Here is a 24,547-nt window from a genome sequence, read left to right as displayed (position 1 = left end):
CATAATTTTGTACATCTTTAAATTATTACTGAAGTACAATTATCAGCATTTTATAAGTTTTTGAAGATTTATTGCGAAGTACATCAAATTTGTGCAAAACAAAACGCTCAAAATTTACAAGGTTGATCATAATATTTCAAAACTTCTGCAATTTGCCCTGAATCCTGACTGATGGCATCCCATTGTTGCCCAATCGGTGCTTAGCATGTATCACAATTTCTTTGCTTTTGTTTGCCAATCCTTTTTTTGAGTAATGAGGGTGATTAAATAGTGATCTGTCTTGCTAATAAACTTAGAAAAATTGCTTTAAATTCTTTATACCCCCAAAAAAGCAATGGTGCAAATGTTAGATGAATAAAACATGCAAAGTGGAAATCCGGTACAATGTGTGCCAATTGATATTACTAACAGGATGAGTTTACATACCGTGTTTGCACATGCTGCTGACACTGTAGCTCGCTGACATTGTGACTCTCCAAGCTGCTGGTAGAAAAGACCGGCTTGCCACTTTGAGTGAATGTATGGAGAGTGTGGCGAATTGAAACATTAAGTTTCTCTATGGGACAGGAATCTGCAGTGTAGAGCCAGGAGTACTCCGGCCGGTAGCGTCCCTGGGTACCCGGCAGGAAAATGGCCGACAGTGCTTAGAGATGGCGTGTGACATCACAAAAAGCAATACGAGAAGGACCAAAAAGCATTCCAACGCGTTTTGGGGAGTACACGGCTCCCCTTTTTTGTGACGTCACACACTGTCTCCAAGCACTGTCGGCTCTACAGTTTTAACATATGAAATTGCAAAAAAAAGTGCAATCCCATAGTTGTTTTTTGGGTTCTTTTTTACCATATTCACTAAATGCTAAAACTGACCTGCCATTGTGATTTTCCAGGTCATTATAAGTTCATAGACACCAAACATGCATAGGTTTTTGTTTATTTAAGTGGTGAAAATTTTTTCAAAAGTTTGTTAAACAAAAAAAATTGCACCATTTTCTGATACCCATTTTGAGCTGACGTTTTTAATTATACCATTTTCGTGCAGATACGATTTTTTGATCACCCATTATTGCATTTTAATGCAAAGTTGCAGCGACAAAAATAACGTAATTCTGGCGTTTTGGCATTTTTCACATTGCACTGTTTAGCGATTGGGTTAATTTTTTATGTTGATAGATTGGGCAATTCTGAACACGGCAATACAAAATACAGCTCGGCAAAAATTAAGAGCCCACCACATCAAAACCCTGTCATGGGCAGCACAATCTCCAGGTCAGAATCCCATTGAAAACCTCTGGAATGTAATCAAGAGGATGATGGATAGTCACAAGCCGTCAAACAAAGAAGAACTGCTTACATTTTTGCGCCAGAAGTAGTGTGAAAGACTTGTGGAAAGCATGCCAAGATGTATGAAAGCTGTGATTAAAAATCATGATTATTCCACAAGATATTGATTTTTGAACTCTTCTTGAGTTTAAACATTAGTATTGTTGTTTCTAAATGATTATGAACTTGTTTTCTTTGCATTATTTGAGATCTGAAAGCACTGGAGACTAGGGTTGAGCGACCTTTACTTTTATAGGATCGGGTCGGGTTTCACGAAACCCGACTTTTTCAAAAGTCGGGTCGAGTGAAATCGGCCGATCCTATAAAAAAGTTGGGGTCGGCCGAAACTCGAAACCCAATGCAGTGCATTGGGTTTCCATGGTTCCCAGGGTCTGAAGGAGCGGAAACTCTCCTTCAGGCCCTGCGATCCATATTTTAGCCGCGACGTCACCGCAAGGTCCTGGAAGGCTGATTCTAAGGAAGGAAGGTTCCCGGTTAGTACCAGGGCGCGTCAGAGGGTAAGTATTGCGATATTTTTTATTTTAATTCTTTATTTTACACTTAAATCTGAATTCCAATACCAATTCCCGATATCTTAAACATATTGGGAATCGGTATCGGAATTCCGATTCTAGATTCAAAAGATCGCCGACTTCATGGCCGACCCCACACAGGGGTCGGGTCGGGTTTCATGAAACCCGACCTTGCCAAAAGTCGGCGACTTTTGAATATTTTCGACCCGTTTCGCTCAACCCTACTGGAGACATGTTATCAGAAGTTTATAGACTAAAAGAACAATTTACATTTTACTCAAAAAATATACTGTATATACTCGAGTATAAGCCGAGAATTTCAGCCCATTTATATAGGCTGAAATTTCCCCTCTCGGCTTATAGTCATTCCCAGGGGTCGGCAGGGGAGGGGGAGCTGCAGTGGGGTAATAATACTCACCTGATCCTGGCAACGCCCCTTCATGTCCCTGGTTCCCGGGCACTGGCAGCTTCTTCCTGTAGTGAGAGGTCACATGGTACCGCTCATTACAGTAATGAATATGGACCCGACTCCACTCCCATAAGGGTGGAGCCACATATTCATTACTTTAATGAGCGGTACCATGTGACTGCTCACTACAGGAAGAAGCTGCCAGGGAACAGACGTGCAGGGATCGCGCCAGGAGCAGGTGAGTATAACGCAGTGCGCGATATTCACCTGTTCCCCGTTCCACCGTCGGCGCCGCTCCGTCTTCTGCGTCCTCTCCAGTGATGCTCAGGTCAGAGGGCGCGACGATGCGATTAGTGCACGCCGCCTTCTGCCTGAACAGTCAGTGCAGAGGACGGGGAAGACACAGCGGTGCCCATCGGTGGAACGGGGAGCAGGTGAATATAGCAAGTGCCGGGGACCTGAGAGGTGAGTATGTGATTTTTTTTTAATCGCAGCAACAGCGTATGGGGCAAATGTCTGTATGGAGTATCTTATGGGGCCATGTGCAGCATTATATGGGGAAAAAATCTGTATGGGGCCATGTGCAGCATTATATGGGGCAAATATCTGTATGGGGCCATGTGCAGCATTATATGTGGCAAATATCTGTATGGGGCCATGTGCAGCATTATATGGGGCAAATATCTGTATGGAGCATCTTATGGGGCCATGTTCAGCATTATATGTGGCAAATATCTGTATTGGGCCATGTGCAGCATTATATGGGGCAATTATCGGTATGGGGCCATGTGCAGCATTATATGGGGCAAATATCTGTATGGAGCATCTTATGGGGCCATGTTCAGCATTATATGGGGCAAATATCTCTATGGAGCATCTTATGGGGCCATAATCCGCATTTGTGCAGCATTATATGGGGCAAATATCTCTATGGAGCATCTTATGGGGCCATGTGCAGCATTATATGGGGCAAATATCTCTATGGAGTATCTTATGGGGCCATAATCAGCATTTGTGGAGCATTACATGGGGCAAATGTGTCTATGGAGCATCTTATGGGGCCATAATCAAAATTTGTACAGCATTGTATGGGGCATATTTTAATATGGAGCATCTTATGGGGCCCCTCATAAACTGTATGGAGAATTATATGTGGCGTATTTTGTATGGAGCATCTTATGGGGCCCATCATGAACTGTATGGAGCATTATATGGGGCTCCTGATTCAATATGGATATTCAAAAACACTTAAACTGCTGATGTCTCAATTAATTTTACTTTTATTGGTATCTATTTTTATTTTTCAAATTTACCAGTAGCTGCTGCATTTTCTACCCTAGGCTTATACTCGAGTCATTAAGTTTTCCCATTTTTTTGTGGCAAAATTAGGGGTCTTGGCTTATACTCAGGTCAGCTTATACTCGAATATATACGGTACCTATAAAGAGAAAAATCAGACAAACTGAACATTTTGCAGTGGTCTCTTAATTTTTGCTAGAGCTGTATGTGTATGTTTGATTTTTTTATTGTGAATGAGGCGAAAGGGGAAAGATTTGAATTTTTATATTTTTTAATATTTTTAAAAACTTTTTTTTACTTTTTGCATGCTTCAATAGTCTCCATGGCAGACTAGAAGCTGCAGTACTTTGATCGGCTCTGCTACATACAGGCGATGATCAGATCGTCTGCATGTAGCAGAAATGCTCACTTACTATGAGCACCGACCACCAGGTGGCACTCATAGCAATCCAGCATTGGCAACCATAGAGTTCTGCTGGAGATCTCTGGTTGTCATGCCAACCCATCGGTGACCTGTGATCACGTGACGGGGTCCCTGATGTGCGGGATTTCTGGTGTGCTTGCCGGAAGCGCAAGTTAAATGCCACTGTCAGAGATTAACAGTATTATTGAACTAGTTAACAGCGGTGGGTGGATCGCGATTCCACCCGTGGCGGTTGCGGGCATATGTCAGCTGTATACATCAGCTGTCATGTGCCCGGAAAGGGGTGGGCTCAGCGCCGGAGCCAGCACCAAACAGGGGGAGTCCGACATCGGCGTAGTATTACGCCCGATGTTGGAAAGGAGTTAATGTGTTTCTTGGAGAGAAGTTGCTTGCTGCCCTTCCTGACACCAGGCCTGATGCCCCAGACACCCCACCGATAAGCTGAAATTTATTTGGTTGCTGAATATAAACAATGTACAAATCTGAACATAGCATTGTTTTTTTGTCCACAGCTGAAAAAGGAACCTTATTTCTTATTCACTTGAATGAGTTATAGCAGTGTTCCTCAACTCCTGTCCTCAAGAGCCACCAACAGGTCATGTTTTGAGGATTTCCTTAATATTGCACAGGTCATTGAATGCTTGCCTGTCCAGGTGATGCAATTATCACCTGTGCAATACTAAGGAAATCCTAAAAACATGACCTGTTGGTGGCTCTTGAGGACCGGACTTGGGGAACACTGAGTTATAGTCTATTTAATTGAATAGGAGATAGCTGCAGTACCTGACAGTGATCACTAAAAAACATCCATGTCTGCTACTGTATGTGTTTCCGTGTACATTGCATATATCGGACAACCAAGCAAAGTTTAGCTAATCGGTGTGGGTGGAAAGTTTCAGAACCCCACTGATCTCAATTTTTGTGTCCTGGACAATCCTTTAATAGGATTAAACAAACAGGAACAACAGACATGCTCTAAAATGTTGTTCCATCCTTGTTCAAAAATAAGAAATATTACACAATCACGCAGCATAAAGAGATCATCCTTCTTAACTTTCTTTTACTTCTTTTAAATAATTTAAATAATATAATAGATATAATATTCTTTAACTAAAATATCAATTTTACAGTTACAGTCATCTGGGGCCGTAATATGGCGTAAACTTAATCTAACACTGACATTTGTACTAAATTTCCACTTGTTTTTAGATAAATTCTCCTGCACTACAGTATATTAATATCTATACCACGGTTTCTCCATATTATCTACTTTGGCCTCATCAGGCAAACCAAGACAATGACATGGCCCCTCCTAAAGACCAAGATAATGTTTGAAGCTCACCATTGGCAGTGGATGACTAAACTAAAAATTGAAAGTAGCTCTCAATTTTTTCTTTTGGTCTCCAATGCAACGTCTCAAATATAATATTAGTCAATGGAGTTGATAAACTAAATTTTGCCTAAGTCAAAGAAAGGACACGTAATTAATTACTTCTATGAAAACTGCTTCACCCTACCAACAACACGCGGGTATCTCACCAGTGAGGCCAGCCTCACAGTCTGGGAATCATTGGGCTATTCTAAGGATGTATCAAGACCTTTGTCGATCTACACTTTTATTATTTATACTGACACATTGACCCGTCCATCCAGGCACTGGTACCTACTGTACCACTGCAGTCTGTACCATTTGAGTGAATCTACAGCAAAGTCGTAGCTTTTGGAGCTGTTGTGGCATGGCGTTCTGCTTCACCACTACCTCTATCTGTGAATATTCTCTTACAATACAGGAACCAAGAAAGTCACTTTGCAAAATCATGTTTAAACAGTTAAACACAAGCTTGGAAAAATGAGCGTGAGCTACTTATCTAACAGTCAAATGTTCTCCGCAGGGAGCTATTTTGTCTAACAAGCTGCTTTTCCATATTTAATGTAGAAAAAAGCGTTGTGACACATGTCTTCAACATTTCCAATTTATGTATTTTGCATTTAGAAGTTTTGATAAAAATGACTTCTTCTTGAAAGTTCTACTTTATATTGTGGAAACATTGTGATCTAGTTATAACCTAGGTATTCTTGTAACAACTAAAGTAGCACCAAAACACAGTACAAAGGCCTATTTTACCATACAGAAATGTTTCTAGTGGTCCTCAGAGATGAAAAAAAGGTCCCTAGTCTGAAATGGCTGATAACAGGGAACAATAATCTGCATTTAGGTATAATATCTACATTTAGGTATAGTGTCCTCTTTTAGTGGAAAGCAAGTTTAAGTGTAGGGAATAATTGTGGACCAGTTAATCTACATGGGATGTGCTACTTTGTTTGCACTCACTTTTATAATTAAATGACTATAATTTTATGATTAAATGACTAGTCTATACAATACCATTTCATGAAGAGTCTACCTGGTGACCGATGTTCTCTGAGATAAGCTACGATCTCTGTCTACCAAGCTTAATACATCTCTGCATAGTTAAATAGCAAAATGACATAAATCTGTTCTCTTTGGCGCAGTAAAAGTTACGTCATATAAAAATCCTCAGCAATAGAAACCCTTTGAAAGAATGAAGAAAAAAAACATTCTAAATAAACCCAACAAATGTGCATGAAATCATTCTCAAATTCCTCGATTTGTAGATATTGTATTACCTGAGGCCCAACCGAGAATCCAGGATGAGATTGGCTGAGGTGATGAGGATCATTCGCACCCGACTCAGCCGGCACGGAGTTGCCTCTGGCCCCTACAATGTAAGGAGAGCGTGTGTCTCATTATGTGAAGCAGAGATCAGCATGTTACATTTCACTAGTGATGTCACGGAGCATCAGGCTGAAAATGATATGCTTAAATGGTTTATCAATAACCCCAGAGCTCAAATCACTTATCAGCTGCAAAAATTATGCTAATGCTCATTCAGAGCAGCCGACTCATTCAGGGAGATACAGCGATCTGACAGCGGAGAAACTGAACCTATCATCAGTGCGGCTAATGTGGCTCGCATTATCCATCAATTTACATACATGACTTCCCAGCGTGACTGTGTAGTGCCATTTCTCTTCATGCTCCAATGAATGAGAGCTTGTGTAATTCCTAAACATTGTAAAAATAAAGAAACACTGAGAGACGGGTTTTCCTTTACCATAGATGAGCTAACATCATCATGTTTGTTTCCTAATAATCAAGTAAGCAAATAAAACTAATCCCTGCATCTTTACTATGTCTATCCCCATCACAAGCATTATACTGTATAACACTAATTGCACGTCATCTAAATGTATATATGTATAATATGGATTTAAGAATTCTTGTAATAGATGTTATCAAAGAAATTAACTTTTTTTTTTCTCTAAGTGATACTTCTTCAACTTTCCCCGCCTCCTGAAACCATTATTCCCTCTGAGAAAACAGCACAACTCTACCTTGCTCAAGACAAGAAGTACTGCGAGCTCACTGTGGGGCAGCCTAGTATACTCAATGGGGACAGAACGGTGAGGAGGACAGAAGAGGAAAGTGAGAACACAGGCAGAGAGAGACAAAGATTCGGCAAAGCTTTCTGACTAGTATTTACCTTACCCTACAGCTGGATTCACATCTACACTGCTCAGTTCTACAGTATAATTTCCTCCATGCTGCTGCTGCTTCTGACTGTGTGCTAAATAAGGAATGTAGAGAAGCTTTCTTTGTGCTGGGTATTAGAGACATTATAGCAGATAGTCTGCTTACATCAGCTCAGAGTCATTGCAAATTGAGAGATTGAAACCTGCATAGCATAAATCTAGAGAAAATTCTAAATAAAGTGATATAATGGTTAGAAATATTGTTATTCCTCATGCACTCACGTGGAAGCTTATAGTTACTTGAAAGTATAATTACCCTTTAACTGTTATACATTAAACTTTTAAACTTTTTCAAATCCAAACTCTCCAGAGGTCTTAATTCTTTAGCAAAAAACCCAGTTTTTGGAAAGTAACATTTGGAGGGTGATTTTTTAATGTTAAATTTTAGCCAAATAGATTTGTGCGTACTTCTTTTGTCTTTTTTTCACAAAAATGTTTCAGATCTATCAAAGCTTATACTCCAGGTTTTTACATCTCTCTTCTCCCATTCCCTTCTTTCAGTGTTAGACATAGCAGTGAGTAGGCAGAGGGGATTATACACAGATCTCCACAGAATAGAGAGGTTAAACTACTTTGAAGGAGATGTGCAGTCTAAGAGAAAAAGTCAGCATTCACTCTATGTGACAGTAGACTGAAGAATCATGACAGTGAGCAATGTACACACTGCCATGTGACTCCATGTATGCAGTTTACACACAAATCTCACATCCAACCTATATTACTGGGAGGACACTCCCACATAAGAATTATCTGGATCAGGCTGCAAACTGCATATCAGGATGTGAAGTAATGAAGACTTCAGTCTGAAACATAGTGTAATTATATTAACTAAATATAGCAATTAACAAATGTATAAAAAAAAATTCCATTCACAAAGCATCCACAGTCTTTTAAAATACCCATCCAATGTAAAATTAACCTCTTCAAGACATGCGCCGTAGTAGTACTGCTTTGCGGGAAGTGAAAACAGCAGTACTAGTATGGTACACTGATCGCACGGCACTCAGCGTGAGGCCACGTGATCAGGTGTGGGTGTCAGCTGTATGTGCCAGCTGACAGCCCTCATCAAAGGCCACGATAATACCATAAAAAATAAAAAAAATGAGGCAAAAAACAATGCTTTATCATTATACCGCCAAACAAAAAGTGCAATAAAACGCGATCAAAAAGACGGATGTAAATAAAAATGGTATCACTGAAAATGTCATCTTCCTGAATTTCTGTCTCACAAAAATAGAAATAGAAAACAATCAAAAAATGTCATGTGCCCAAAAATGGTACCAATAGAAACGTCGGCAAATCCCTAAAAAAACAAGCCTTCACATGACTCTGTTGGCAGAAATAGGAAAAAATTATAGCTTTCAAAATAGGGTGATGCAAAAACTAGTTTTCTCAACAAAAAGCGTCTTTTAGTGTGTGACAGCATCCAAACATAAAAACCGGATATAAATCTGGTATTGCTGTAATCCGAAGAAAAAGTTGCCTAATCACTTATACCACATGAGGAAAGGCGTAAAAAATAAATAAAACCAATTTTTCACATGCTGTTGATTTTTTTATTCTTGATCCCAAAGATTGCAGTAAGGAACGTCGCACTTTTATCCTGCACTCTGTGCTGAGCGCTTACTCCGTGGTTTCTGTGTAAAACTCTGAAATACGTGATTCAGACAGAACCTTCGGTGGAAGATTCTCTATAAAGAGGCAGATGGAGGCAGTGTGAACTCCATCTGACCTTAGATCTGGCGGTGTCTGTCTTTTTAGAATTGCATAAAAGTGCCATTGGCCACTGTTTTGTGCACTTCTGAAAAGGACACTACTGAACAGATGAAAAAAGGAGTCCAGAGCAACTCTGCTACCCCATTATAGTGAATGGATCCCTTGGGGGTTTCATCTGAATCACGTCACTCTGAGATTTAGATGGAAACCCCAAAGTACCGTATATACTCGAGTATAAGCCGAGAATTTCAGCCCCTTTTTTTAGGCTGAAATTGCCCCTCTCGGCTTATACTCGAGTCATAGCCAGGGGTCGGCAGGGGAGGGGAAGTGGCAGCTGTCTAATAATACTCACCTGCTCCTGGTGTGGTCCCTGGTTCTCCGGGCGCTGACAGCTTCTTCCTGTAGTTAGCGGTTACATGGTACCACTCATTAGAGTAATGAATATGGACTTCACATTATATAGGGCAAATATCTATATGGAGCATCTAATGGGGCCATGTGCAGCATTGTATGGGGCAAATATCTGTATGGAGCATCTTATGGGGCTATGTGCAGCATTATATGGGGCAAATATCTGTATGGGGCTATGTGCAGAATTATATGGGGCAAATATCTGTATGGATCACCTTATGGGGCCATGTGCAGCATTATATGGGGCAAATATCTCTATGAAGCATCTTATGGGGCCATAATCGGCATTTGTGGAGCATTATACGGGGCAAATATCTCTATGGAGCATCTTATGGGGTCATAATCAACATTTGTGCAGCATTATATGGGCTTATTTTAATATGGAGCATCTTATGGAGCCCATCTTACACTGTATGGAGCATTATATGGGGCGTATTGTGTATGGAGCATCTTATGGGGCCCACCATGAACTTTATGAAGCATTATATGGGGCTCCTGATTCAATATGGATATTCAAAAACACTTAAACTACTGATGTCTCAATTAATTTTACTTTTATTCGTATCTATTTTTATTTTTGAAATTTACCAGTAGCTGCTGCATTTTCCTCCCTAGGCTTATACTCGAGTCATTAAGTTTTCACAGTATTTAGTGGCAAAATTAGGGGGGTTGGCTTATACTCGGGTCGGCTTATACTCGAGTATATACGGTAAGTGCTCAGCGTAGAGCGCCATATAAATGTGATACCTAGCGTTATGTAAACTGATCTCAATAAAAGCTTCAACTAAATCCACAGGTCACCTGTTAACAGAAATATAGGGGTCTTCCACGTTACTGGTAGCACAAAGGCTCTGGAAAAGCTAAATTGCTTCACGCTCCCCAAAAGAAGTTCAGCAAATTCTTAGCTCCCAATCCAAATGCCCCCCCTCCCTTCTGAGCCTTAATGTGCCTAAACCACATTTAGCACCCACATGTTTGGCATTTCTGTAGTGATGAATTACTGCTTAATTTACAGGTGAGTGTCTCCAGAAGCATGAGCTGGGCATAATGTACTGGTGACTGTAACTTACTGGTCACTACAGCGCACTGGTCACTACAACTGCAGTTTGCAATTTTCACTCATCAACATCCACTGGTGCCTGTTTCTGGAAACGACCCATGAAGTCAAAGTCATCACTACATCTGTGAATAAATTCCCAAAGGGGTGTAATTTCCAAAATGGGGTCACTTGAGGGGGTTTCCACTGTTTAGGCACATCAGATGCTCTCCAAACGCAACATGGCGTCCGCTAATTATTCCAGTAAATTTTACATTCAAAAAGTCAAATAGTGCTCCTTCCCTTCCAAGCCCTGCCATGCTCCCAAACAGTAGTATTTCCCCACATATGTACTCAGGAGAACTTCCACAACAAATTGCATTGAGCAATTTTACCTGTTACCCTTATAAAAATTCAAAATATGGAGCTAAATAAGATTTGTTTTGTAAAAATGTTATTTTTTTTATTTCTACAGCTCTACGTTATAAACTTCTGTGAAGCACCTGTGGGCTCAAGGTGCTCAATACAGATCTAGATAAGTTCCATAAGGGGTCTAGTTTCCAAAAATGTGTAACTTGTGGGGGGTTTCCACTGTTTAGGCACATGAGGGGCTCTCCAAATGCGACACGGCATCCGCTAATTGTTCTAGCATATTTTAGATTCAAAAAGTCAAATGATGCTCCTTCCCTTCCAAGCTCTGCCGTGTGCCCAATCATTAGTATTCCCCCACATATGAGGTATCAGTGTACTAAGGAGAAATTGCACAACAAATTTTATGGAGCAATTTCTCTTGTTATCCTTATGAAAATGCAAAATTTGGAGCTAAAAAATATTTATCTGGGAAAAATGTGATTTTTTTAATTTTCACGGCTTAATGTTAAAAACTTCTGTGAAGCACCTGGGGGTTCAAGGTGCTCAATACACACCTAGATAAGTTTTCTAAGGGGTCTAGTTTCCAAGATGGTGTCACTTGTGGGGAGTTTCCACTGTTTGGGCACATCAGAGGCTCTACAAACGCGACATGGCAACTGCTAATTATACCAGCAAATTTTACATTCAAAAAGTGAAATGGAGCTCCTTCCCTTCTGAGCCCTGCCGTGTTCCCAAACAGTAGATTTCCCCCACATATGCAGTATCGGCACGCTCAGGAGAAATTTCACAACAAAATGTATGGTCTATTTTTTCATGTTACCCTTGCGAAAGTAAAAAAATAGGTCAAAGGAAATTTTTTGTGAAAGAAAAGTAAATGTTTATTTTTTTCTTCCACATTCTAAAAATTCCCATGAAGCACCTGAAGGGTTGATAAACTTCTTGAATGTGGTTTTCAGTACCTTTAGGTGTGCAGCTTTGAGAATGCTGTCACTTTTGGGTATTTTCTGTCATATAGGCCCCTCAAAATCACTTCAAATGTGAGGTGCTCGCTAAAAAAAAGGTTTTGCAAATTTTGTTGTAAAACATAATTGTGCTTATGTAAAGTAGACATGTGGGAAATGTTATTTATTAACTATTTTGTTTGATATGACTCTTTGATTTAAGGGCATAAAAATGAAAAGTTTCAAAATTGCAAAATTTTCAACATTTTCGCAAATTTCCATTTTTTTAACAAATAAACCCAAGTCGTATCAAGGAAATTTGACCACTATCATAAAGTACAATATGTCGCGAGAAAACTTTCCCAGAATCACTGAGATCTATTGAAGCGTTCTAGAGTTATGACCTTATAAAGTGACAGTGGTCAGAATTGTAAAAAATGGCTTGGTTAGGAAGGTGAAAGCAGGCTTCGGGGTGAAGAGGATAGTTAATAAAGAGATATTTTTTCCATGTTTGCAATTTTCAATACATCCCTTTCAGATGTTATTTTGTTCCATCCTGTCAATGGTTGCATAAGGGACATTATTTTTTTTAAGGATTATGGTTGGATCATGAGTGTTCAGGTTTTTCAGTGATCAGATTTCTTTATTATCAGCTTTGTTTCAGATTGCCTTGTGCAGGCATGTACTACGGAGGACAGAGAATGAACTTCAATCCAATATTGCAGCCAGCATGCAGCCAGCGGGTAAGGAAAGGGTGAATCAAACACCCGAAAACCCCGCCCTTATGGCTGAAAATTGTTCCCTCCAAATTCAGGTGACAGAGTCCCTTTAAAGGGGCTAAACTGCAGTATCAGGATCATACTCCTTCAGGAGCCAGCTAGAGACAAGAATATCTTTGATCTATTTTCCCTGCCTCTACTGGATTTACCAATGATTGCCCTCAACTGAAACCTTTGCAATAATTCAATACCTAAGCCTGAAAATACTGTACCTCATTACATTATAGAAAACTGATAAAGGTATGGGAGCAAAAGCCAAACAATGTATACAAAATTTTAATTTTTATTAAGTTCCAAAAACATTAAAAACAACAATTAAAATGGAGGATGTAACACATAGACTCCCTCGGAAGAAGCAGTACTCGAAACGCTCTTCAGGGGTGCTTCTGTGGCCACCACACAGGTTGTACTTGTTTCTGTTATTCACTATTGGTGTTATTTGTTTTCAGCCCATGCATTGCATTCTATTATCTTCTATGTGTTGCTCCCATTGTTTTTGGGTACTGATCCTTTGATTGTCTGTATGCTGTTCAGTAGCAGGAATAATCTTTATATTTCGGAGCCACATTTATTTATTACCATTTGGCATTTTTTCAATTATATTTATATTTGTTTCAGAGTTCCTTGACTGTTTGAGTGGCTTTATCTCTATATAGAAAATATATTTTTGTATCTCGTATATTTTTCTAACACTTTTCAAGGTACTTACCATTATCACTGTAGGAATTTATTCCACGATATTATGACAAATTTAGGTGAAATCACCCTTCTCTGTTTATTCTTTAAATGTGTGGCCTATGCCTATGTGTGATATCATCATTTTTAATTGCTGTTTTTAACATTTGTAGAATTTAATAAAATATACACTGATTGGCTAATGGTCTCATATCTTATAGGGGAGAGCCCTTTACCTTGCTCTATTAGAATCTCTCATTACATTTTAAACTTCAGGTTGTTTTTTTTCTAATTTGTAATTTTCAGTTTTTACAATGTATTTAACTAAAAGTATATTTTTAATGCTATCAATAAAATATGCATGGAAATTTTGTAGAGGTATGGTGGGAAGCTTCCGGGAATTGGTATCCGGGCCCACCACTAAACTGTAAATGACATCACATGTTTCTGTGATGTCACCACAGTTGATACTGTCTATAGAAACCTAAAGAACTAATTTGGATAGTTCCATCCAATATGATATAACGAAACATCATAGCGCCAAACTGGTATCCTACAGCATACTCTGCATTCCACTGCGCCACAGTAATAAAAACTGTTACATGTATCAAATGATGTGTCTCAGCATGGTCTTAATTAAAAGAGTTTTCTATTGTCAAAAAAGCTCTTTCCAAAGCTGCTGTTATATATATGGTGCTTTACTCACCGTCCCTAGGTCTAGCACTGAGTCTCAGCCGCTGTTTTGCAATATATTACTACCAGCAGCCGTAACATCATGCCAACAGTGCTGCAGTCAATCAGTGAGCAGCTTTTGCTGTCTGCTTGGTCAGCGCCCCTGGGCTCTTGGCATGATGTTAGTGCAACCGACACTGGGAGCAGCAGCAGAGACTCTGGGGAGGATGAGTAAAGGAGAATTTTGTAAAAAAAAAAAAAAAACCTCCCATAAAAGGTTTTTCGGGACATGGAAAACTCTTTTAATTAAGACCATGTCGAGACCAATAAATGAATAAATGAAACAGACCTTTTATCAGAATGCAGACAGTACTGTCAGATAACAGTTTGGCGTTATGACGTTTCATGATATTTGCATCATGTTTTCCAAAAAGGGTAAAACCCCTTTAACATACAGTGGGGCAAAAAAGTATTTAGTCAGTCAGCAATAGTGCAAGTTCCGACACTTAAAAAGATGAGAGGCGTCTGTAATTTACATCATAGGTAGACCTCAACTATGGGAGACAAACTGAGAAAAAAAAATCTAGAAAATCACATTGTCTGTTTTTTTTAACATTTTATTTGCATATTATGGTGGAAAATAAGTATTTGGTCAGAAACAAACAATCAAGATTTCTGGCTCTCACAGACCTGTAACTTCTTCTTTAAGAGTCTCCTCTTTCCTCCACTCATTACCTGTAGTAATGGCACCTGTTTAAACTTGTTATCAGTATAAAAAGACACCTGTGCACACCCTCAAACAGTCTGACTCCAAACTCCACTATGGTGAAGACCAAAGAGCTGTCAAAGGACACCAGAAACAAAATTGTAGCCCTGCACCAGGCTGGGAAGACTGAATCTGCAATAGCCAACCAGCTTGGAGTGAAGAAATCAACAGTGGGAGCAATAATTAGAAAATGGAAGACATACAAGACCACTGATAATCTCCCTCGATCTGGGGCTCCACGCAAAATCCCACCCCGTGGGGTCAGAATGATCACAAGAACGGTGAGCAAAAATCCCAGAACCACGCGGGGGGACCTAGTGAATGAACTGCAGAGAGCTGGGACCAATGTAACAAGGCCTACCATAAGTAACACACTACGCCACCATGGACTCAGATCCTGCAGTGCCAGACGTGTCCCACTGCTTAAGCCAGTACATGTCCGGGTCCGTCTGAAGTTTGCTAGAGAGCATATGGATGATCCAGAGGAGTTTTGGGAGAATGTCCTATGGTCTGATGAAACCAAACTGGAACTTTTTGGTAGAAACACAACTTGTCGTGTTTGGAGGAAAAAGAATACTGAGTTGCATCCATCAAACACCATACCTACTGTAAAGCATGGTGGTGGAAACATCATGCTTTGGGGCTGTTTCTCTGCAAAGGGGCCAAGACGACTGATCCGTGTACATGAAAGAATGAATGGGGCCATGTATCGTGAGATTTTGAGTGCAAACCTCCTTCCATCAGCAAGGGCATTGAAGATGAAACGTGGCTGGGTCTTTCAACATGACAATGATCCAAAGCACACCGCCAGGGCAACGAAGGAGTGGCTTCGTAAGAAGCATTTCAAGGTCCTGGAGTGGCGTAGCCAGTCTCCAGATCTCAACCGTATAGAAAACCTTTGGAGGGAGTTGAAAGTCCGTGTTGCCAAGCGAAAAGCCAAAAACATCACTGCTCTAGAGGAGATCTGCATAGAAGAATGGGCCAACATACCAACAACAGTGTGTGGCAACCTTGTGAAGACTTACAGAAAACGTTTGACCTCTGTCATTGCCAACAAAGGATATATTACAAAGTATTGAGATGAAATTTTGTTTCTGACCAAATACTTATTTTCCACCATAATATGCAAATAAAATGTTAAAAAAACAGACAATGTGATTTTCTGGATTTTTTTTTCTCAGTTTGTCTCCCATAGTTGAGGTCTACCTATGATGTAAATTACAGACGCCTCTCATCTTTTTAAGTGGTGGAACTTGCACTATTGCTGACTGACTAAATACTTTTTTGCCCCACTGTATATATGCCTTAATAATTTAACAATATTTTAGGACTTTATAATGACAATAAAATTGACTACTGCATACAAGTCGATGGGTTTGCCTATTCCCATGGCCTCGTGTCAATCAGAGAAGGGCCACAAAATAGGATTAAGTAATAAATGTGCAAAGCTATAATGCGTAAATTTGAAAATCTGATTAATCTGTAATATCCTTTGTGCAGAAAGTCAGAAATGGACATTGCTCTGGGAATACTTACAAGCACTCAGCTGAAATATCTAAATTGATTTTGGAACAAACTAATAAAAACACAGAGACTTGCTGACATTTTTATAAAGTGATTTCTGTCAAAATACGTCTGGCATTTAAATGACCACTGTCATTTTCAGACCGAGAGAAGATGCCCTATTGTAATTCTAAGAAACCAAACAAAGAAAACAGTTTCCCTAAATATCACTCATGAAAACCATGATTTTTCCTTAGAACAAAATTAGTTATAATGGAGAGTTTACATCTACGGCGCAGGATCATCATCGGGTATCATTTTAGAAAAGCAGTTTATCACAATCTATCAGACATTAAATTATATGGGGATTACATTAGATAGGGGGAATGACTAACTATATAAAGAGAATATAACAGGTATATTTCCTTCTACAAAATGGGCCCCCAAAGTCCAAAGCATAAGAAAAATCAACATATACAATAATACATTTGTAAAATATCCACCTCTCAGTAAGCCAATAGGATAACATTTTATGAGTTTCTAAGGCTGAGTCCATACGGTCCAACCAAAATTAGTTCTTTTTAGCTGTGGTTTGCAAATTCTCAGTATAACCATGGTATTTTTTAGATAATCTAAGTAAAAAAACTTGCTTTAACCATGATAAGTGAACTCCAGCTCAATGAAACTGAAGCAACGTTCTCACAATGAGTATTTGGTGAGGTGTTTGCTGCATTTCTGTACTTAATAGGTAAATTTGATTACTTGTTTTATTTCATTGATTTTTTTTACTGCATTCTTCATTATGTTTTTGATGTTTCAATTTCTGTCTCTTGTTGGTATTTCATATTTTAAATAAAGCTGTTCTGGTTTTGATACTTCCTGGTATTTGGATATGACAAAAATGTATTGATACAGTCATGTGTGAATTTTAGTGTGTTTCCGCAGCAGAAATACATTAAAATCGCACATGCAGTTTTGCACCTGTGGATTTTTCACATCTAATGCAATTCTATGGGGAAAATCCCCAAATAAAACTCAGCGAACCCGCAAGAGAGACTGACATGTTACATATTTCAAAAATGCTGCTTGCAGCATTAAAAAAGCACAGTGGGGTTGAGATTTCTATCAATGCCATCCACTTTGTGTTAGGCTACGTTCGCATTTGCGTTGTGCGCCGCTGCGTCGGCGACGCAACGCACAACGCAGATAAAAACACACCAAAACGCACGCAAAAACGCTGCGTTTTACGACGCATGCGTCCTTTTTTGCTGAAATTTGGACACAAGAAAAATGCAACTTGTTGCGTTTTCTGCGCCCGACGCTTGCGGCAAAAAAACCGAATGCCTCGCACAACGCAGCACAACGCATGTCTATGCGTCCCCCATGTTAAATATAGGGGCGCATGACGCATGCGTCGCCGCTGCATCGCCCGACACAAACACACAAAACGCTAATGTGAACGTAGCCTTAGGCACGAGGATTCTCCCACTGCACGGGGTGGATCCCAAGCCTTGTCTGCCTCTGTGGTCTCCCATTCTGCTTTGGCTGCAGTGGGGGCTGCTCAGCAAAAATGTTTGTCTCAACGTTTTGCCCATACTCATGCTGTTCGCTTAGTTACTGCAGGCTCTCCAGCCAAAGCTATAGTAACTAGCAATAGGCAGCAGCAAACAGGCCTTCCAGAGGCTAAGTCAACAAATCTCCCTATTGAGCATGCTCGTGAGGTGGCGACCTCTCATTGGTGGTCGGTCATCAGCTGCAGTTCCGGATTGGTCCACAAGCAAGGTCCTGTCTGACTGGACTTGAACAGGAACATATGTGGCACCTCTGGGGTCCAATCACCACAGGGGTACTGCACCTCATCCAGAGGTATGGTATCCCACTCTCCGGAAAGGAGGGAGCACTACCCAGGACTCGCACCCAACACAAACCAGTTCAATCGGGGCACCTGTGGTACCCTTAGGGAGAAAGGACTCATCCCAGGCTGGATAGAACTGGGTGGTGGGAGTGGGTGGGTAGGTAGTAAAAAAGGAAGCGGGAAGCACGAGTGAGTCAGAGTGTGAGAGGAGAAAGAGTGACCAAAGAAGAAGGAGTGAAAGAACAGAGCTGAAGAGAGAATTGAGAGGGAGAGACAGAAGGAAGCTCCCAGGAGGACAGAAGTGGTCCTAGGGGCACAGGAAGTGCAGAAGCCACCCAGACATGGAGGGACCAGGTCGCAGTCAGGGGACTGATCCCAACTTAGTGGAAATCTGCAAGTTCAGCTAAGAAACCGGAGGCTGTGGCTTTTGCAAGAGTCACATCCACATCCACTCATACTTCACCAAAAAGGCAGCCATATATCATCCAGGGGACTGAGAGGATGTCGCCCGACTAGGTTCATGACTGCTGGCTTGGGACACTGTGAGTAAGGCGCTGGGCAGGAGAAGTGGAACCCAGCTTAGTGAGACAGCCAGAGAAAGGCATATGAAAGGAGTCCTGGAACGGTGCATCCTAATCTACCTGGGAGTTTGCTGGACCACTGACCCGGAGAACACAGCATCCAGCTGGCGTTTGTGGACTGGAGAACTGTGAGTAAAGTGGAAACTGCACCTGTGTCCTTTCCGTTATTTCTACAATACCTGCCCTGCCTACCACAGCCACCATCATCATAATCAACACAACATCTGCCCTGGGGTTAGCTCTACACATGGGGAGCTACACCATCTATATAATCTAGCTGGGTAGTAATCCAAATAAGAATATGCAAAAGCAATAGCGGTTGGATACTGGATAAAACGTAGCTTTTATTAATACTAAAAATAAAATTAAAATATGAAAGACCACTAAAGAAACAAAATACAAAAACCAGGGATCTGTGGTACGTGTGCCCTAAACCAAACACAGCAAGGGGAAGACAAATAGACGTAGACATACAACAAACAATTGACTGTGTTTATTGGTCCTAATGTATTAAATAGAGACCAAAATAGATAGCATATAGTACCGAAAAAACTGGGAAGTACTAGTCAATATATATCTCTCGGTATGTTATTATGGTAATGTGGTGTCCCTTATGTCGTCACTAGGTACCATAACTGATACATGCCACAGCCATAAATCGAGCGTGTCACCTAAAGCATTCCCTTTGTTGATATACAGATATTGCTACCAGGCGCATATAGCGCCACCACCCTAAGCTAGTTGTATACAACAACAAAAAAGTGTACTGGGTGTGTAAAAACAGTCAATAATAAAGCAGTAAGTCACCAAAGCCTCATAAGAAATATATAATGCACTAGACACTTGTATAGCGAACCTGTATCTCACCCATAGCCTAGCTAATGAGCGTTATAACAGTGGTCAGTGCAGACCATATACCTTTAGTGTGGATACAGCATTATATCTGAATGCAACCCGATTACTGTACAGCCATATAGAATTGCACAGATAGATCCCGCTTTCTATTGCGGGTTAGAATCACCACACATTTAACCCACTGTTGTGGGTGGATCACACCAGAGTCCGTCGATTACGTTTGCCGTGGTAAGGTAATGGTGAGGCCGTGACATAAGACAGCGTCTCCCGACACGTTTCATCCTACCGGAATCATCAGGGGAGCAAGGTATGACTGAGCCGCCTTACCGATCTCCCTCACTCCTGTGTCATTTGTATGTTCGGACCAACAGCGCGTGAGCGATGCTCCGCCCATGGCGTGTGACGCGTCTGAGGTCGTATAGAGTACTTCCGGTATGATGGGTCAGTCGTCTGGTATGTTTGGAACGCACGCAATGCATCTCGGTGGGACGCATAGCTCCCGCAAGGTGCGCCTGCGCCGTAAACCAGGCACAGTTGCTGACCCTCCTACCGTACTCATAATATAGAACCCTATAAAGTATAAAGGATCCCTGATAGGGCTGCACCAAATAAGGGTGGAACAATAAGTATATACAAACACCCCCTATGGGCAGACCCTAAGAAGGGGCGGACACAAAAAAATCTAGCGCCGACCCATACCCAAAGCGGCATGATACAGAATTAACCTATATCAATAATGGTGTGACACACCAAAAGGAAGGACAGATGGCCTGGGATAAGGCTTAAGATGACAAAAAAAGGAAAATCAAATAAGGACAGAAGTATATATAGTAGGCCAAAGAAAGGCACGGCCAAAAAAGGTTCGGTTGGCTATGAATTCATTTATTTGAATGTGACACCACGGACCCATGTGCCAATAGGAAACAGAGAGTGCAGGGGTGGTGCCGGGGAACCTGCAGGCCCTATAGAGAACTAGACCCTATTGTTCTATCTGTACCCCGCCTATCGCGGAGGTTGGCACCCTACAAGAGAAAGACGAAGAGAAATGGCGCCCCCACTCAACGGCGGCTATCCCTAACTGCATAGCCCTATTTTGTCCCTGAATTGTGCATGGGAGATAGAAAAGGATACGGTGGTTAATTCCAAGAAGGATTTCTCTAGAGGGTGGGGCATCTTTCCCTACCGACTATGGCCTACCTAGCGCAGGGGTTGGCACCCTAAAAACCTGCGCAAATGGCGCCCCCACTCCACGGCGGCTTTCCCTCATTGCAAAACCCTCAATCAATGGAGTGTAATGGAGATGAGTATTATAAAAAGCAACTGTAAGATTGTACCTCATTCAGGCCAGCTGGCTGCACGGTTCTCAGGGTAAATATCCACCTGCTCTCTTTTTGTAGGATCAATTTGTCCCAATCTCCTCCTCTTGCTGGAGGGGTTATTTTATCAATCCCAATAAACGAAATTTCTTTAAGATTACCACGATGGAAATTATTCATGTGGGTTGCCACTGGAGTATCTCTTCTATTGGCGATGTCCTGGAGATGTTCACCAACCCTTTTCCGAAATTCTCTCTTTGTTTTGCCCACATACTCCAAACCACACCCACAAGTGGCTTTGTAAATCACTCCTTTAGTGCGACAATTAATAAAGTGTCGGATGGAGTATGACGTGGCAGTAACATTGCTCTGGAAAGTTTTTGTTGATGTAATGGAGGCACAGGCCTTACATGCGCCACATTTGTAGCATCCTTTTGTTTGATTCATCCACCCAGGTTTGTTTTCTGGTTGATAGTGGCTGTGAACCAATCTGTCTGATAAAGATCTACCTTTTTTGTAGGTGATCTGAGGCCATTCAGGGATGTGTTTACTTATATCATTATCCATCTGGAGTACTGACCAGTGTTTCATCAAAATCTTTCTGACGTCACCCGCTCCGTTAGAAAACCTGGTAATAAAGCGAATGACATCATTGTCCTCAACATTAGGTTTGGGAATCAGTAACTGTTTTCTCTCCTTTTTTAGGGACTCCTTGTAGGCCCTATTAAGGATCCCTTCCGGGTAGCCCCTCTCTAAGAATCTATTTTTCAAGTCAGCCGCTTGTTCTTGGAAGGTGTCAGGATTGGAGCAATTTCTACGGATTCTCAAATATTGCCCTTTTGGTATACCTCTTTTTAGTGTAATGGGGTGGTTACTTTCCCATCTAAGGAGGGAATTGGTCGCTCTTTCCTTCCTGTGTGTTTTTGTGCTGATCTCACCATCCTGCTTTCTTTCAATGCAGATGTCAAGGAATGCCAGTTTTGTTGAATTTGCCTCATACGTAAAGTGAAGACCTAGATCATTAGTAGTACTCCATCCGACACTTTATTAATTGTCGCACTAAAGGAGTGATTTACAAAGCCACTTGTGGGTGTGGTTTGGAGTATGTGGGCAAAACAAAGAGAGAATTTCGGAAAAGGGTTGGTGAACATCTCCGGGACATCGCCAATAGAAGAGATACTCCAGTGGCAACCCACATGAATAATTTCCATCGTGGTAATCTTAAAGAAATTTCGTTTATTGGGATTGATAAAATAACCCCTCCAGTAAGAGGAGGAGATTGGGACAAATTGATCCTACAAAAAGAGAGCAGGTGGATATTTACCCTGAGAACCGTGCAGCCAGCTGGCCTGAATGAGGTACAATCTTACAGTTGCTTTTTATAATACTCATCTCCATTACACTCCATTGATTGAGGGTTTTGCAATGAGGGAAAGCTGCCGTGGAGTGGGGGCGCCATTTGCGCAGGTTTTTAGGGTGCCAACCCCTGCGCTAGGTAGGCCATAGTCGGTAGGGAAAGATGTCCCCACCCTCTAGAGAAATCCTTCTTGGAATTAACCACCGTATCCTTTTCTATCTCCCATGCACAATTCAGGGACAAAATAGGGCTATGCAGTTAGGGATAGCCGCCGTTGAGTGGGGGCGCCATTTCTCTTCGTCTTTCTCTTGTAGGGTGCCAACCTCCGCGATAGGCAGGGTACAGATAGAACAATAGGGTCTAGTTCTCTATAGGGCCTGCAGGTTCCCCGGCACCACCCCTGCACTCTCTGTTTCCTATTGGCACATGGGTCCGTGGTGTCACATCCAAATAAATGAATTCATAGCCAACCGAACCTTTTTTGGCCGTGCCTTTCTTTGGCCTACTATATATACTTCTGTCCTTATTTGATTTTCCTTTTTTTGTCATCTTAAGCCTTATCCCAGGCCATCTGTCCTTCCTTTTGGTGTGTCACACCATTATTGATATAGGTTAATTCTGTATCATGCCGCTTTGGGTATGGGTCGGCGCTAGATTTTTATGTGTCCGCCCCTTCTTAGGGTCTGCCCATAGGGGGTGTTTGTATATACTTATTGTTCCACCCTTATTTGGTGCAGCCCTATCAGGGATCCTTTATACTTTATAGGGTTCCATATTATGAGTACGGTAGGAGGGTCAGCAACTGTGCCTGGTTTACGGCGCAGGCGCACCTTGCGGGAGCTATGCGTCCCACCGAGATGCATTGCGTGCGTTCCAAACATACCAGATGACTGACCCATCATACCGGAAGTACTCTATATGACCTCAGACGCGTCACACGCCATGGGCGGAGCATCGCTCACGCGCTGTTGGTCCGAACATACAAATGACACAGGAGTGAGGGAGATCGGTAAGGCGGCTCAGTCATACCTTGCTCCCCTGATGATTCCGGTAGGATGAAACGCGTCGGGAGATGCTGTCTTATGTCACGGCCTCACCATTACCTTACCACGGCAAACAAAATCGACGGACTCTGGTGAGATCCACCCACAACAGTGGGTTAAATGTGTGGTGATTCTAACCCGCAATAGAAAGCGGGATCTGTCTGTGCAATTCTATATGGCTGTACAGTAATCGGTTTGCATTCAGATATAATGCTGTATCCACACTAAAGGTATATGGTCTGCACTGACCACTGTTATAACGCTCATTAGCTAGGCTATGGGTGAGATACAGGTTCGCTATACAAGTGTCTAGTGCATTATATATTTCTTATGAGGCTTTGGTGACTTACTGCTTTATTATTGACTGTTTTAACACACCCAGTACACTTTTTTGTTGTTGTATACAACTAGCTTAGGGTGGTGGTGCTATATGCGCCTGGTAGCAATATCTGTATATCAACAAAGGGAATGCTTTAGGTGACACGCTCGATTTATGGCTGTGGCATGTATCAGTTATGGTTCCTATTGACGACATAAGGGACACCACATTACCATAATAACATACCGAGAGGTATATATTGACTAGTACTTCCCAGTTTTTTCGGTACTATATGCTATCTATTTTGGTCTCTATTTAATACATTAGGACCAATAAACACAGTCAATTGTTTGTTGTATGTCTACGTCTATTTGTCTTCCCCTTGCTTTGTTTGGTTTAGGGCACACGTACCACAGATCACTGGTTTTTGTATTTTGTTTCTTTAGTGGTCTTTCATATTTTAATTTTATTTTTAGTATTAATAGGAGCTACACCATCCTTGCTGCGCTACCATCACCCCAGAGGATCTGAGTGCAGCATCGGCCATTATAGCTGAACACCACGGGTGGCATCATAAACAATTCCCCATAAATTTCATTTTTCCCTTTAATTACAATTTCACTGTTATTTGATGCCTAGGGCCACGGACCGGGTCACTGCTGCCATGACACATCACCTTTAAGAACTGGCCCGGTACCGAGTACCCCACTGCCCTTTGGGGTGCTCCACATATAAAAGGTTTCCTGGAGC

At 41.4% G+C, this 24,547-nt stretch overlaps 1 protein-coding gene across 2 annotated transcripts in view; it reads right to left on the bottom strand.

Annotated features, from left to right (window-relative positions):
• The window catches only part of POU6F2 (POU class 6 homeobox 2), an 802,902-nt gene that overhangs the window by 526,196 nt on the left and 252,159 nt on the right, over positions 1–24,547 (bottom strand). For both annotated transcript variants that reach the window (XM_069730264.1, XM_069730263.1), the window contains exon 2: positions 6,635–6,726. In XM_069730264.1, the coding sequence (XP_069586365.1) occupies positions 6,635–6,726 (92 nt within the window). The remainder of the gene's footprint in view (positions 1–6,634; positions 6,727–24,547) is intronic.

The sequence above is a fragment of the Ranitomeya imitator genome, chromosome 6 (assembly GCF_032444005.1).
Source record: "Ranitomeya imitator isolate aRanImi1 chromosome 6, aRanImi1.pri, whole genome shotgun sequence".
NCBI classification, from domain to species: domain Eukaryota; kingdom Metazoa; phylum Chordata; class Amphibia; order Anura; family Dendrobatidae; genus Ranitomeya; species Ranitomeya imitator.
Note: the sequence above shows the minus strand (reverse complement) of the source record. Positions and strands in the feature narration are given on the sequence as shown.